Raw genomic sequence first — 16,671 nt, 5'->3', positions numbered from 1 at the left:
CTTTATAGGAATACTGTATCTGACAGCATTAGATCTGTGAATGAGATTTTAGGGTACAGTGTGTATTACATTACTATAGGTATGAATAGGTCAGAGTTGTTCCTTCAGAGTTGTTCCTCTTACACAACACTTTATTTGATTATGCTGCAACCTGCTGCACTTAATTCAATAATATAAGATATATAAATTCATCTCACAATCATGTAGGTCATTAGGGTTTGTTAAATAAAGATTTGAGAAGCAGGGTGAAAGCAGCAGCCATCTGTAAATATTGTGAATGTATTTCAGTATAAATTTCTTTTGGAGACAAAAAAAGGCTAAAGTAAAATTTGTACCCAGTATTTCAAGTCTTATTCATGAGAGTATGGCCATGTCTACACTACACATTTCTGCTGGCATAGCTATATTTGTCAAGGGTATGAAGAGGTGTGATCCTTGACCAAAAAAGCTCTGTTGGCAAAAACTGTTAGTTTAGACGCAGTTTTACCAGCAAAACTAAGCTTTTGTCAGTACAGTTTACTTTGCTGGCGGTAGAGGCTGGAATAAGCTATACGAGTAAAAGCACAGTTTTGCCAGCTGCATGCATATGAGACACATTTTATTGGTATAGCATACTGGTATAGTTATACAGGCAAAGTGCTCCTAGTGTAGAGAGCCTCTGATGGATATTGTATCCCTATGCAGTACCTTTGGGGACCATTATTGAATTTATGAATGGTTTACAATTGTGTTCTACTCCATGAGGGAGGGTTACTACATCTCCTCCAGGAATTAAAACCAATGGAGAGTGATTACCTCTGGGACTAAAAGTACCACCCTCTGAGTTGGTTTGCATATACTGGTTCAAACTGGGTTTTGCAAAGATCAAGACACAAAGAAAGGGCTTTGGGTATAAGAGGCTGAGTTTAAACAGAATCAGGGGCTTCTTTTTGATTCAGCAAACAGGAAGGACCGTATGCCCAAGGAAAGGCCTCAACCCTTGCTGAAGGGGATGTTGGCCTACCAGACTCCCCGGGTAGAAGAGCAAGTGATTTCTGGTATGTTTAGTAAGCTTGTAAATCCATTTAATGTTTTTGTATTTTTTCTGTATGCTTTTTTATTCTGAATAAATGTACTCTGCTGAGAAAGATGTGTGGTAACTTATAAACTGCCAGCAATACGCTGGTCCTAGCCCTTGGAGAGAAAGCAAAGCACAGGCGCTCGCCTTTAGGTAGACTGGATGCCTGGGACATTGCTGTGTATGGCAGGGGACTATGGAGCCTCAAACCCCCATTCAGAAGGGAGTGGGATGTGGATCCCGAGACAAGTGATGGCTAGAGACCTGACTGGGCACTCCTGGAGTGGACAAAGGATGGAGGAATACCAATGCAATTACCCTGAAACTGACAGACTCTATTAGTAGGATTATTCACACTAACAACTAACTACTATTCAACAAGAGGAAGGGTTACAGAATTAGGAGCATTGCCTGTAGCACAGGTGAAGCTGAAATTGTGCAGGTGAAGTGGTACAGGCTCAGCCTTCTCAGGAAACTATGCTTTACAGTTGTGGTGTGCCAATAGCAGAGAACAAATTTAATGTATCTTTGTTTAATATCTATTACAATTCTTCTAAGAGAAGGCCAAAGTGTTAAACAGACTAGTTTAAGTGTTATAAAGATTTTGCATGGAAAACAGTTTCAAAGCCCCATCTGCCCTAGGTAATGGACCTATTACCATTACTGGTGTCAGTGTATGGATTCTATTTGTGTTAGTAATTTTGTATAAAGTTTGTGTACAAAGTGGATGGTGTTGAAACTGTTTTGCTCACCACTGCCAGGTCTGTGCCATTTCCTCAGTGGCTGGTAGGGGAACCCAAGTCCGCCCTCTACTCCAGCTTCCAGCTCAGGGATCCTCTCTTCAGCAGCCAATGTCTGCACACAATCCTATACCTTGCGGCTTTCCCCCTGAACCTTTCCCACCTATCTAACTATCCCCACTCTCTGGGTTTGTTAGCCACATGCCTCCCTTCTCTCAGGGATTGATTACAGACTACTTCCCTGCAATTCCCTCTGTGCTCTGCTCCTGGGCTTTATACAGGCCTCCAGCTGAACCTCATCTAATTAATCTCTGCTCCCTGGCTCCTCCAAGTGCAGCCTGGGTAGTTAATTGGCCTACCTAACCATCTTCACCCCTGAAGGCCCTGTGCAGGGTGGACACCCTATCACAAGGCCAAACACCTCTCTGGGCATATTAATACAAAAGATAATGATAATGCAACATAAATGGTCATTCTATGGAAGGAATGTGACCTGTCATTGACAAAAGTTGTCAATAAAGGTTTTCCTGTTGGTCCCACTCACCTGGTGTTGACTACATTCCACCAGGTCAGTCACACTTTTTCTAATGATGTGGGTGGTTTTGTCCCATCTATACTAACAGATAAACTGTTTTCAATATTAGTTGAGGGGAGACGGGGTCACTCTGTGCTGATTGTCAAAAATGGGTCATTTTCCCACCGCAGACAGGGCCTAAGATTCAGTACCAGAGCCAGGATTTATTGGACTGAGGACATGATATTGAAATAGTGGCCTTGGTATCATTCCCTGTTCTCTTTGAGGTGCAACCACTCCCTCAAATGAGACAGGAAAGGAGCAGCCCTAGTACCCCGCCAGAACACAGGGACTCAAATTCTATATGCCATTAGACAACAAGCAGTGAAAAGGGCAGTGGGGCAAAAGCTCCTTGTTTCCTTTCCCCTCCACAGCCCTTCCCCAGCATGGCACTGTAAGGGTCAGGCAGAGTTTGTCCTCACATTTGTATGAAGTTTTACTTCAGTGTCTTCTCCTTCATATTCACAGTGAAAAGTCCGACTTCACATTTTTTCTACTGATTTCTGACCTGGGGAGTTATAAGACAGATATGTGTAAGATAGCACTCAAGTGATTTTTTTTCTACATAACTTAACATTAGAATTATCTTCTGAAATCAGTACGTCTTATATATGATAACTGCAGACTACTACTGCTTATATTATTACTTCCTGGAAATTCTACTGTCTGATCAATAGTTTTCACAAAGCCTTCTCAAGAAGACAGATCTTTAGTGGTTCTGAGCACCCCTTGCTCCCACTGATTTCAAGAGGAGTTGCAGGTGCTTGGCCCATCAAGAATCGGGCGATAGATCTAAACTTATTTGCTAAACATTACAAAATGGCAAATAAAACCTCAACATCCTGGTTAATGGTTGAGATTCCCCGAAATATACAACACAGAATGAAAGTCTGGAGTGTATACATGAGTATGCACCAGATTTCGCATACCTTCTACGTACTGAATAGCCTTCATTCCAATGTGAGCATGTAATAGGGCAAAAGGTCATCCTCCTGACCTAAGGGATGCAGCTCAGCCGTGAGTTATGGTAACTGTCTGTCTGTGTTTCATCCATACTTAAAAATATAGGGTGACATCCTAGCCCCATTGAAATCAATGGTAAAACTCTCATAGACTTCAGTCATTCAAAAACCATGAGACAGGCTTAAAATCGTGAGATTTTAAAGAATAAATATATTTGGGATTCTTTTTATTTGCTCTTTGAGCCTTTAGGATACACTCAGGTCACATTTTCAAGCTTTTCTTTGTAAACCTGAGAGCTAGAAACATACTTCCTTTTTTTAATGAAAACTGAGATTCCAGGAATGGGGGGGAGGGGGGAACCACTGCATTTTGCAAGGCTTCTGATAAAATTGTAGGAACTGGCAACTCTGTGAAATTTTTGCTTTTGCCTAAAAGCGGATGGCCTTTTGCATCTTGCCTCACAGTAGACACAAAGGGTCAAATTCTGGCCTGGCATGGGGGTTGCAAGGGCTGCAGGTCAGTACAGACCCTGGTATGCAGATGTGTGATAAACATATAACTTTTAGTACATGGGGAAAACGTATGCCCTCACTTACATCATGGTCTACTCCACTGAAATAGAGGTAGAACGTGACCCAGTACATTATCTATGAATAGCTATTGTAGAGTATCTGTGTCAATGGAAGGTGTCCCTAAATTCTGACTGCCAGAAGCTGGGACTGGATGAAAGGAGATTTATCACTCGATAAATTGCCCTGTTCTGTTCAATCCTTCTGAAGTCTCTGGCACTGGCCACTGTCAGAAGACAGGATACTGGGCAAGATGAACCATTGGTCTGACCCAGTATGGCCATTCTTATGCTCTTACTTTCCATTCCTTATAGCAAAACTGTAAGGAAATTTAAATGGAAATAAAAGTTTAAGGGAGTGTAAAAACGTCACATAAATGGCTTTTCTATAACCAAAGGAAAAAGATTTCTCCATATAAACTTCTCTTCAAATTAATACACAGACTGAAGAATTTACAAGGTTATAATCTTGTAATCAAAGAATTTATTGCAGAAGACAATCTAATCCCACATATAAAATAAGAATGTTATACAGAGTTAAAGAATGCAAGCTTTCTGCTGGAAAAGTGCAGCTGCATAATGGGCTACAATGTTGAAATTTAATCTATAACAGTGAAGAAAAATTAGACTTTGTGTGGCTCGTGCTGATTAATAATTTTAAATTATGAGCTTTGTAAGCACCTTAAAATAGATTAGATGAATTATGATGCAACACAGGGGAGTTGAATTTAGCCTTAAATATTTATTTTTAAATTACAAAACAGAACTGACTCTTTAAAAGATTTTATGTGCTGAGCCTTCAAGTAAAAGGCAATTAAAACTGAAATGTTTTGTAAACATATACAGACGCTGACCTCCTCTTTCTTCTCTCCTTCCTTTTCTCTCTTCTCTCTCTCCCACAGACTCCAAGCATTAGACTGTCAAATTCAACTTTGATTACAGAGGAAGTCAGCTTCATACCATAAAATCTACATACCCTTTCTCATTTGATAATATTTTCTATATATAGTATTGCTGCTATTTTACATTTTATTTGGCACTTTTCAGATCTCCAAATAAATACAGTACTGAAATGCCACAGCCAGTGGGGTCACTGCAAAATAGAGTAGGGCGGCATGCAGGAAGGAAAGTGCAACAGGATATCTAGTATCCGCATGCAGCATAAAGAACTTCTGTTTTTAAGGCTGAGTTTAAAAAAAAAAAAAGTGAGGCAGAGAAGTAAACAGTCCTAGTCAGAAAAAGAGATGGAGAGAGGAGAAGTCAGGACGATGTAGTGGGAGGATGGATAGGCTTGTGGTTAGGGCTCTTGACTAGGACTCAGAAGATTTGGGTCCAATGAAACATGGTTACAGACTTCCTACATGATTTTGTACAAGTTACTTATCTTCTCAGCACCTCATCTGTAAAACTGGTATAATATGTTCCTCCTTTCCAGGGACATTATGAGACCAACTCCATAAACACTTGAGAAGTATTCCAATATTATGGTGATGAGTGCTGTAGTGCTGTATAAATACTTAAATATTTTTAAAAAGTGGGGGAGGGGGGAAGAAAATGTTGGTAGGACAGTTCCTGGAACGGTCCATATCAGATTATCATCATGGGAAGGCATGAGAGTTTACACAGAAACAGGGATGCTGGAACAATTTGTATAGTGGGGGTGCTGAAAGCCACTGAACCAAACTGTGACCTCTGTAGATGATGGAAACCCCTTCAAGCCAGGGGGTGCAGCAGGAACTCCAGCACCTATGCACAGAAGACTTTCATCTTCAAAAGCTACAAGATTCTAATTTGCTGAATAAGAACAATTCCTCTAGTTTTTCTGATATCTTATATGAGCAGGAAATTATTTCCAATAGATGGCAATAATGGTACACATTCACACATTCATCCCAAGTAGGGTTGTGCAAATCCCTGTGCTTGATCTCATGCAAAACATTTTTTCCAGTTTTGGAGGTTTTTTGGGGGGGGGGGGGTTGGGGGGTTTTCCAGATGGGGTTTATACCTCCTGAATGTTTGAGTCTGGGGTTTGAATGGACCAAAAGCACAACTCAGCCCAATTCACAGTTTTACCTGGTTTCAGATGTAAATTATGTAAACCAATTATTTGTGCACTCAAGAAATCTGTCTCACCTGGCCAAAGTTTTGAATTTGTAACAAAGCATAAAAATAAATTACCATCCTGGGGTTTGTTCCAAAGTTTCACACAGCTCTAATTACAAGGGGCCAATACTGGGGGATAAGAAAGAGTGGCCGATATTTAAATAGATACAGATATGAGCTACATGGATATATGGCAGGGGTGGCCAAACTGTAGCTCACAAGCCACATACTGTTAAAGTGTGGCTTGTGGAGCCCCCATCTCCACCTACCAGACTGCCCAGTGCAGAGGGGGGGTCCAGAGCTCTGTCAGGCACCTCCTGCAGGGCTAAAGATGTGAGCCCCGGCAGGTGCGCCCCAGCTCTTGAACTTCTGAAGATTGTCATATGCAGCTCCGAGGATCAGTAACTTTGGCCACCCCGATAGATGGTGCAGAAAGGTGTTTCTACCACCTTGGAAATCCAGGTACTAAATAAAAGAAAGAACACTGCAAAAACAGGCCTATTTGAATTAACTTTCTCCCCTCTCCTTTCCAGTTTGAGACCCTACACCTGTTCCAGGGGCATATGGCCCCAGAACTGACCAGTATCAGATTCTTCAGAGGAAAGTTGAAAATGCTTTCATGCGCATGAGGAGGTTCCAGAATTTCTTCCTTTACCGCCCCACCCCTTGGTAGGACTAGCGGATGAACTGAACCACAATTTTGTGCCCCTCTCTAGAACGAAGGTGCTTGGGGTGGGGGGTGCCACCGAAGCACAGGCTACAGACCCCCGAGGTGTGATCCCATCCTTCCTGGAGGCCTGGCCAGCGAGCCCATTCCCGGACGCAGAGTGCTGCTCGGGTTAGAGTAGGGGAAGGGGTCAGACTAGGTCAGAAGAGCAGAGCTCCCCGGACTGTGCTGCCCGCTCTTCCGCCAGGCTAGGAAGAAATGAAACGCGGGTCAGGGAGAAGCGTCTCCCCCCGCCTGCTCTGGCTCTGGCTCTCCCTCTCCCTGGGGTTTTACTTCTCTGCCGGCCTCTATATTGCATCATTCGCAGCAGTCCGAGCAGCTTCCGCGGTTCAGCCCGCAGCAGCAGCAGCGCCGGGGCCCCAGCCATGGTCGCTGCCCCGGGGCCCCAGCCTCAGTCGCTCTGTCCCCTGGCGCCAGGCACCTGGCCTAGGGGAGCGGCTCTGAACTCCGCACCTCCGTGCGGCGGGCACAGCAGCTGAATCACCGCCCGTGACTCATCCCCGAGCCCGCCCCGTCTGCTCCGCTCACCGCCCGGCTCCCTGGCCCTCGGCGGGGGCAGAGCAAGGCTATAAATAGGGTCAGCCCCGCCTCCTGGGCAGATTTCGCTCCGGCAGCCACCGCTACGCTACAGGTACCTGCCTCGCATCGCTCAAGCCGGATCCCAGCTCCCTTCTCCGCTGCCGAGGACGCGACGCGAGGGATGGCGAGCGCTTTGGACGCCTTAGTAGCAGCCTGTGGCCGGGCGCTGCTCCTGGCCGCGCTGCTCTCCCAGCTGGACCCCTGCTCAGGTGAGTGGCGCTGCCCCGGGGCTGCGTGCCCAGCGCCACCAGGTGCCTTCGCGCCTCACCTAGTTGGGGCTGCCTGCTCCACGTTACTGTATGGAGCTGCCTCTCTGCGGCAGTGCCCAGCGGTGCGTGGGGCGCCCCACGGACCAGTCTGCCTGCCCTGTGCCGGCCCGAGGGGCTGCCCGCCGCAGAGGATAAGGGGCACACAGAGATACGGGTGGGACGTGGGAGAGGAGGCACTTAAACTTATTAATAAATATGTGCTGGCCTGGTTACCGACCAACATTTGACTGGAATTATTTGGAGTTTCTTTTCAATATCGCCCGTTTGGACATCTCTAATTTTTGGCTATATGTTTAAAAAAAAAAGTATATCAATTAGGTGATATTCATACAAGCAAACAAATAGATTATAAAACAATTCTAAACCAATTACTTCTATTTTATTGTGGTTGTGTGGAATGTATGACCTTTTAATGCACTACTCCGTGCTTTGGCTAGTGTTGTATGTTTTTCACATACTTCTAGTTCTTTAAGTTGAATTTAGACTTCATTAAATTTGTGATTGGAAATGGTTGAAAATTAAGAAATTAATACTAGAGTAAACAATAATACAATATACATGCACTTATTTTTCTTTACTGATTTTTGTTTGTGCACAGAACACTATAAACACGTTTACATAAACATAACTATTTAACTGATTAGACACTTCTATAGACTGAAATTGTGCATTTATTTTGGTATGCAATTTGCTTGTCTGTGTGTGCTTTTTAAAAGAAAAATGCAAATAATATGCAATTACTATGGCTGAGAATTCATCTGAATAAAAATCAGGAAATTCAGTTATTGGATTCCACACCAACTATAACTATAGATGAATTTTACCTATACTGTATATGGTAAATATGAATGTCAAATATTATGCAAAATCTCACATTTCCTTCAAGTCTTTGCAAACTCATTATAAAATACTTGTGTTGGCTTAAACAGCAGAAGGAAACACTAGAAGCAAGCACAATTCTGAACTGTTCCTAGATGTATCAAATGGTCTTTCTGCACATTTGATTTGGTGGCCAGGGAAACAACTATGCTGAATTACAAAAGATTCAGATCACCGAGGGGAAGAAGAGGAACTTTCTTCCCACATTCAGCATTAAAGGAATTTCCCATGGCAGAAGTAAAATGAGTATGATTTCTGTGAATTATTTCTCACAAACAGAATTTTACTATAATCACAGATACTTACTTATAGAAATCTCACTTCCCCTAAATAGGGAATGTAATAAATTTAGAGCTCTACACAGTGTGACTCATCACAACTTCCTTTCTTTTTTTTCTTTTTTTTTTTTTTTGTCTCTAAAGGTAATTCAGAACTGTCAACAGCAGTTAATATAACTTGGTCATCAATCAATTTCAAAACAATACTACAGTGGCAACCTGTGCCAACCAACTATGTCTATACAGTAAAAATATCTGGGTAAGTAGATATAATTGTAAGTACAAGTGCCTGGTGTACCCCTGCCCCTTCTCTCCATGCTCACTATAGTGTAGTGAATGTCAATTTTAAAAAGACATTTGTGACTGAGGCAGAAAAAAGTGTAGTCATGGTAGAATATTTGAAATATCTTGAATCTATGAATGTAATGCAGAGTCCAAACATGAGAACTTTTAGGAAAGTTATGATCTCTATTTTGAGTTTTGGTTGCTTCCAAGTGCAGGTGTACCTGATTCCGGGCTCTGATTCTGCTCGTTCTAGAAATAAAATGTACAGATCTAGATCTTGACGCTGCGGTTTCAGTACAGGCCACCTGGTACTGAAAAACTTGGCCCAAAATATTTTGCACCAGTTTACACCCCTTCACGAAGACTGTGTAGAATTTGATCTTCTACATTTAAAAAAACACCACAGCTTTCATCTGTAAAACAATTCCCTCTTTTTAATGTTGAGAGAGAGAATTTGCAGAGATATGACTAATTTTATTCTAATTTAATGATTAATGCATTAGTTAAGTGGATCAGTATTACTTAATCTCGCTGGGTAACCTTAAAAAAATGACCTCTCCATCTAACTTCCTAGACTTACTCCAATTCATGGCTTATAACATTGTTAGACTTTTTCAAAACACTGGGCTAATAAAATCCAAGCACATATTAAGTGCCTAATTTTATTTTTTATTACAAAACTGACAAATATGAAATGCTCACTGTGCACACAGTCTATGAATTAACATGAAAACTATGACTGAACATGCCCGAAAGAGAAACTGCATTATTAACCGTCTGCACATTTTTGGAAAGCATTGTACTTTAATAGTTTCTGGCATGTTCCAGTGTCTACAACTGGAGGCTAAATTTCATGAGCAATGGGTGAAATACCCAATAACGCTTGTGGATTTTTTTTCTCTGTGCACATGGGGTGGGGTTAAACATACTCTGCCATGTTCCTGATGCAGCCTTTATAAAATTAATATAAAAACAAATGTTTAAGCAGAATGGCATAATGCAGTGTGGTTTTCAATCTGTGGTCCACGGAACCCTGGGGGTCCGCAGACTATCTTAAGATTTCTAAAGGGGTTCAGACCTCCATTTGAAATTTTTTAGGGGTCCACAAATAGAAAAAGGTTGAAAACTAGGAGTATAATGTAACCTAAGGGCCCAAGCCTACAGACACAAATGGACATAGGCCCCAATCCTGCACTGTGATTCAGGCACGTTTACTGCTGCACCCACACTGAGCCCCATCTATTTCAGTGGTACACCATATGAGTACAGCAGTCTGCTCACCTGACTTGCAGTGTAAGCTCCAGACATTATGGAGTTAGGCATTAAGCGCTTTAAAAAATCCGACTAGATACTATTTTCATCTTTAGGTGCCTAAAGCTAGTCCTTTTAGTTTTATTTGGCTCTTTTGTAGGGCTAAATTCTCTTTGTATGTAATCTAACTGAATTGAATCTGATCATTTGTGCAAGTAAGGCAAACAGGATTTGGTCCTAATTCAAGAATGTGTCTCAGAGATTTTTCTTGCATGTAGATTCACAGGCAGAAGTGTCTTTAACACAATTAGTTTCAATTAATGATTCACAAGAAAGCTAAAAATAGTATTTTAGCTGATTTAGACTTCTAAAAGGATGGAAACTTTGAGAGAACTACTAAACAATGCAAGTTTAAGTAACCTTTGTTACTTGCAAGGAATATATGTCAGATGGGTGTGGCCTATATAGTTGTTAATTTTTAAACTGAAGATAGCTGTACAAGGAGATGTGTTAGTAAGTATTGTAGATCTCCACAGCTGTGCTAATATGGACATAACTATTCTTAGCACAAGCACTGTTTTTGTTTTGTTTGTTTGTTTTGTTTTTCAAATCTTGGAGCCTTAATTTTTACAAATTATATACATAAATTAAGGGTTCAAAGATTTCAAAAACACAGTGCTTGTGCTAAGAATAATTGTAGGGCATTGTGTCTCAAATAGGATTTAGTTTATGGGCATTTTTAAAAGGTTACTGTGCACAGGAGAGGTGGGATTTTTCATGGGCAGAGGAAAAAGATAAAGATAACCTAACTTTAAAAGTTTGTGTCCTTTTTTGCTTCCTTATTGTGGCTTTTAAAAAATCTGCAAAGATGGGTTATTGTTGTTTTTCCTGTTTATGAAGATCAGGTATTATCATCCCTGTCTCTTCTAGAGGACTCTGTAAACCACTTTGAAACTAATAGAATTATGACATCACAAGAAACTGAAATCTGAGTAAACTCCTTTTAATTAAAAATTCTGACAAACACGTGGAGGATAACCCCTTTGTTAACATACACTCAACACTCCTGCCATTTCAATTGAACTACGTGAAAGCCTTCACACTTGTCCTTTGATTCTCCAGCAAAAACAGAGGAGGCCAGATTTGATATTTCTGCTTTTAAACATTAAAAAAACAAACAACATACAAGCTTAATTTTTTTGCTTCCTTTTTATATCATTATGAAGCAAAAAGGGACAAAGACACTTTTCCCCCCTGTTTGCAAATAATCTTTAAAAAAATCTGCTTGTTTTAATTTATGAAAAATATACAAACTGCACCCCTTTTTGCCATTTAGACACCCAGAGAAGTTTGTGTCATTTTTTTGTAGTCAGTTGATTACTTAATGTATCTGAACTGAAGTTTTTATTCCTGTATGACTAGTACTGATTGTTACATGGTTTTAATTATGCCCATGCCCATACCCATATGCAGAATATCTAGTAAACGAGTGACAACATTAACTAGATTAGTTAATTGTCTCTTTTATGAACTATGTATAGTGTCCCTATCAGATCCCCCTCCTCCACATCCCTAGCAGTGCATTCAAGATAGTTAGAGTTTCTTTAGGACATATCTGGAAATGTATTATTGCTTTTGAGTAAAATTTTCAAAGGCTCTAAGTATCTTAAGAGCCTAAATCCCATTGTCTTTAGTCACTGAGGCATTTGTGAACATTTTACCTCTTACCTCTTTCTATACAGATTTGAGGGGGGGAAATGACCAGTGTCAAAATTATTCAGAGTGGCAATTTCCTGTTAAATTTACAGACATGAAAATATATGTTATCAAATCAAAGCATACCCTGAAGAAAACATCTTTCCTTAATTATATATTGCATATTGACAGAAGGCAGGTAGATTGGTTCATTGTGAGTTAAATTTTAGTTGCTTGGTTCAACTTTTTAAACTATGAATCAAGCATGTTTGCATAGTATGGATTTTTCCACTCAACTACACAGACTATGGTTTACAGGTACAAGCATGATGTATTCAGAAGAAATTGTAAAAATTCTGGACTTTGACGATTACTGAGAACCATTTTATCCCAGGCATTGTATACTACATGCATGAATGTATGCATGTGCATGAAACTTTGTTCAGAAAGTGTTGTATCAATATTTCATTCTTGGTTCCTTTCAGAATCAACTCAAACTGGGAAAAAGTGTGCGTCCACACAAAAGAAACAGAGTGTGATGTTACTGATAAACTGGAGAAGGTAAAAGACACCTATACGGCACACATAGTGTCTGAAATGCTTTCTGGGACAGAAAAGTTTGAGGAGCCGCCTTATGCAATCTCCCCAAAATTCACACCTTATAATCAGAGTAAGTAGGATTGCATAGTAATAGTCTCTTATCACATCACTTTTTTTTATATCACCCCAATTAATTCAATGGGGCTTGGATTGAGCCTAGTTTTTCTGTTTAGGTTCTTGCCCTTGTGGTGCTTGGCCACCTTTTAGCTGTAGCTGAAGTCTTTCCCACTGCAGGGGACTTCATAAGACCTCATGCACCACTTTATCTCTTAACACAGGATTTAAGTGGTGCCTCGAACTTTGTGTGAGCCCCATGCACTATGTTGAAATTTTATTAATATGCATTGACTGTGCCAGTCACTGTGTTACATAGGCACTGTGTTTAAACCTGGTAAAGTAGAGAGATTGTGTGGGGGGTATTTTGTTTTGTTTTTTTGAGGTGGTAGTAGAGCATGTTGTGTGAAAAGGATATTTGCCAATAAAGTTTTTCCTATGCCTGGAATTCTAAAAATGTTTTTATGTTTGCGTTAGCTACAATTGGAACACCAGGGATTCAAACTTATGAACTAACTGACTCCAAGCTGAAAGTGTTGGTTGAAGATCCATTTACACCATACAGATTTCCCAATAAAAGCTTTAAAAGTATCAGAGAGATTTTTCAAAATGACCTGGAATATACACTCTATTATTGGAAAGATCGAAGTACAGGAAAGGTAAGCCCTTATTTTCAACTTCCTATACCTCTAATTTTGTATGTTTTATAGTTACAAAACTTCTGTGCTATTAAGAGCTAAAACTTTTACAAAGAATGTCTTGAAGAAAGTGTTTTTTTTCTCTTTATACATAGAAAGAGGCAACGACAAAAAGTAATCAGTTTGAAATAAGCATTGACAAAGGGGAGAACTACTGCTTCTTTGTACAGGCAACTATTCTCTCTCGCAGAGAGAACCGCAAAAGTCAAGAAAGCAAGGTGAAGTGTACCAGTGATCAGATAGATGGTTTGGCTGGTACGTATCTGGTGAAACAAGTAAATAGACTGTTTGTTTGTTTTTCTTGCTGTCTCTTGCATTCCAACAAAAAAAAATTCTCATTCTCTGTATGAAACATTGAGGTATACAAGTTTTATTGATTCCAGAATAAATGGCTTCCTGTTTAAATTACTATGGGCTGTTTTACCCCTCCCACATGGAAAACCCATGAGAAGAAATCTCCATGAGGTAATCATCACTGAGATTTCTACCATATCACAAAATTGCCATTGACTTCAGTGGGAGCTGAATTAGGCCAACACTGAGCGCTTTTGAACATCCCACCTTTGTCCACCATCCACAATTACCTGTTCACTTAAAAAAAAATGTTTTTCCTCTTTGGGGGGCCTGCATTGATGACTTTTCACTGAGATTTCAAATTGCCTCATCATTGGGCCTATATTTTTCTTGTTTCCCTTTTCTTGCCTTTGATAAATACTAGTTTAGTAATGAAATTTCCCCAACTAGTGGCCCAATAGTGAGTGCTTGCATAATGAAGCCTTTAGATATGCATGCCAGCAAACTATGTAAGACTTAAAGTCAGTAGGAGCTGTCCATATATTTGAATGAGGCTAACTCCTGCTTTTTTCCTGTGCTCTAGTCATTTTCTGAAGTGCAGGTGATCTTTTAAGGCAGGGGTTCTCAAACGGTGGGTCGGGACCCCTCAGAGGGTTGCGAGGTTATTACATGGGGGGGTCGTGAGCTGTCAGCCTCCACCCCAAACCCCACTTTGCCTCCAGCATTTATAATGGTGTTCATAGAATCATAGAATATCAGGGTTGGAAGGGACCTCAGGAAGTCATCTAGTCCAACCCCCTGCTCAAAGCAGGACCAATTCCCAACTAAATCATCCCAGCCAGGGCTTTGTCAAGCCTGACCTTAAAAACCTCTAAGGAAGGAGATTCCACCACCTCCCTAGGTAACCCATTCCAGTGCTTCACCACCCTCCTAGTGAAAAAGGTTTTCCTAATATCCAACCTAAACCTCCCCAACTGCAACTTGAGACCATTACTCCTTGTTCTGTCATCCTCTTTGGAACCCCCTTTCAGGTAGTTGAAAGCAGCTATCAAATCCCCCCTCATTCTTCTCTTCTGCAGACTAAACAATCCCCGTTCCCTCAGCCTCTCCTCATAAGTCATGTGCTCCAGCCCCCTAATCATTTTTCTTGCCCTCCGCTGGACTCTTTCCAATTTTTCCACATCCTTCTTGTAGTGTGGGGCCCAAAACTGGACACAGTACTCCAGGTGAGGCCTCACCAATGTCGAATAGAGGGGAACGATCACGTCCCTCGATCTGCTGGCAATGCCCCTACTTATACAGCCCAGAATGCCGTTAGCCTTCTTGGCAACAAGGGCACACTATTGACTCATATCCAGCTTCTCGTCCACTGTAACCCCTAGGTCCTTTTCTGCAGAACTGCTTCCTAGCCATTCGGTCCCTAGTCTGTAACAGTGCATGGGATTCTTCCGTCCTAAGTGCAGGACTCTGCACTTGTCCTTGTTGAACCTCATCAGGTTTCTTTTGTTAAATATATTTAAAAGTGTGTTTAATTTATTGGGGGGGGGGGTTGCACTCAGAGGCTTGCTGTGTGAAAGGGGTCACCAGTACAAAAGTTTGAGAACCACTGTTTTAAGGTTTACTGTCCTTCAAGTTGTAGCGCCCATAATCCTAACTGTTTTCCCCAAATTGTGTACATTAAAAATGTGTCCAACCAGGCAAATATATAAGCTCTTTATCAAACAATGAAGAGGTCAGTGAGGGAATGGCACTGGGAAGGAGTCTTATCCATTGTGCCCTTTGATAGTAGTTGCTTTGAGGGGGAGGGGAGGAGGGAGGGTGTGTGTATGTGTGTGGGGTTGTTTTTTGGTTGTGGGGTGTTTTTTGTTTTTGTTTTTTCTTGTTGTTGTTTGTTTAAGCATGATCCTTCATTGGTATCAAGACAAACATTTTACTTAAAATACCGTATATCAGGTTTCAAATCAGTGCTGTCAGCTCTCCCTTATGCTCCCTCCTCTTTCCCAATAGGGAAATAATCTGTGCATTTTATATTAATAAGCAGAAACCTTTTCTTCTCCCAAACCTCACTGTCCTCTCCCCACCATCGAAAAAATAAACCGTTCCCTCAATACAGAATTTTCAATGTGATATCACAAAATACTTGAGTTCAGTAAACTTTGTCTAAACTGTTTTTGATTTTGGCAGTTTAAAACCCTAGAATAAGTTTTTGTTAGTGTACAAAACTGTTGCACAAGCATGACATTTATGGCTATAACTGAGGGCCTGATCCTTTGAGGTTCAGAGTCCCGCATAGGAAGGGACTGGCTTCAAGGGGACCTGAATGGTTTTTGCACCTCATGGGAGATATTCAATACCTTTGTAGGATTGGGACCCATGTTAGTTATGACATTAAGGTAAAGCAAATTACCACTATATAAAAATCTGTATGCACTGATGAGCTATTAATTCTTTGCTTGCTTTTTTTCTCTCCCCCCCAACCAGTGTATGGAATTGAAGTGTTTATTATCATAGCAGCTGTAGCCATTGTAATCCTCATTGCAATCATTGGCTTGTCTGTGACCCTGTATAAATGCAAGAAAACAAGAGCTGCAAAGGAAAAAGAAAACATGCCACTTACTGATGTTTAGGAAAAACACAAGAAGTGCCTTGTCTTACTACTTCAAATGCTGCTGCATTCCCAGACAAACGCTTATGGTACTTGTGGGGGAAAAACTACTGTCTCTAAATATTATTAACCTTTACTTAAGTGTAAAGGAACACTTCCTGTTTCTGTGAAACTTTTTTTTATATTTAAAGCAAAAACACTACTTTTTTAAACCCTGTTTTGTTTTGATTTTAACAATGTTAGTAAACTGATGAAATGTTAGCTCACAGATATGAAAACACTACTCTTCCTTCTGCACTTTTTGGATAAGTCCATTTTAAATTGGTTATTCTGTATATCAGTTGATATAGGTTATCAAAACTAAATAAATGACTGTCTATATGACATCCTAACAAGTTCACTTGTGAGGTAGTGAGAGTACCATATCAAAAACTTAACATTTAAAACCATAA

The 16,671-nt window shown here is 40.7% G+C and overlaps 1 protein-coding gene across 1 annotated transcript; it reads left to right on the top strand.

Moving 5' to 3' along the window:
• Positions 1-7,432: 7,432 nt before the first annotated feature.
• On the top strand, positions 7,433-16,241 carry F3 (coagulation factor III, tissue factor). Its single transcript, XM_065410078.1, has 6 exons — positions 7,433-7,520; positions 8,882-8,996; positions 12,454-12,638; positions 13,100-13,281; positions 13,416-13,575; positions 16,096-16,241. Exons 1-6 carry the CDS (start codon positions 7,433-7,435, stop codon positions 16,239-16,241), a joined length of 876 nt encoding a protein of 291 aa, XP_065266150.1.
• The last annotated feature ends 430 nt before the right edge of the window (positions 16,242-16,671 follow it).

The sequence above is a fragment of the Emys orbicularis genome, chromosome 8 (genome assembly GCF_028017835.1).
Source record: "Emys orbicularis isolate rEmyOrb1 chromosome 8, rEmyOrb1.hap1, whole genome shotgun sequence".
Classification (NCBI taxonomy): Eukaryota; Metazoa; Chordata; order Testudines; family Emydidae; genus Emys; species Emys orbicularis.
This window is presented reverse-complemented; position numbering and strand designations above follow the sequence as displayed.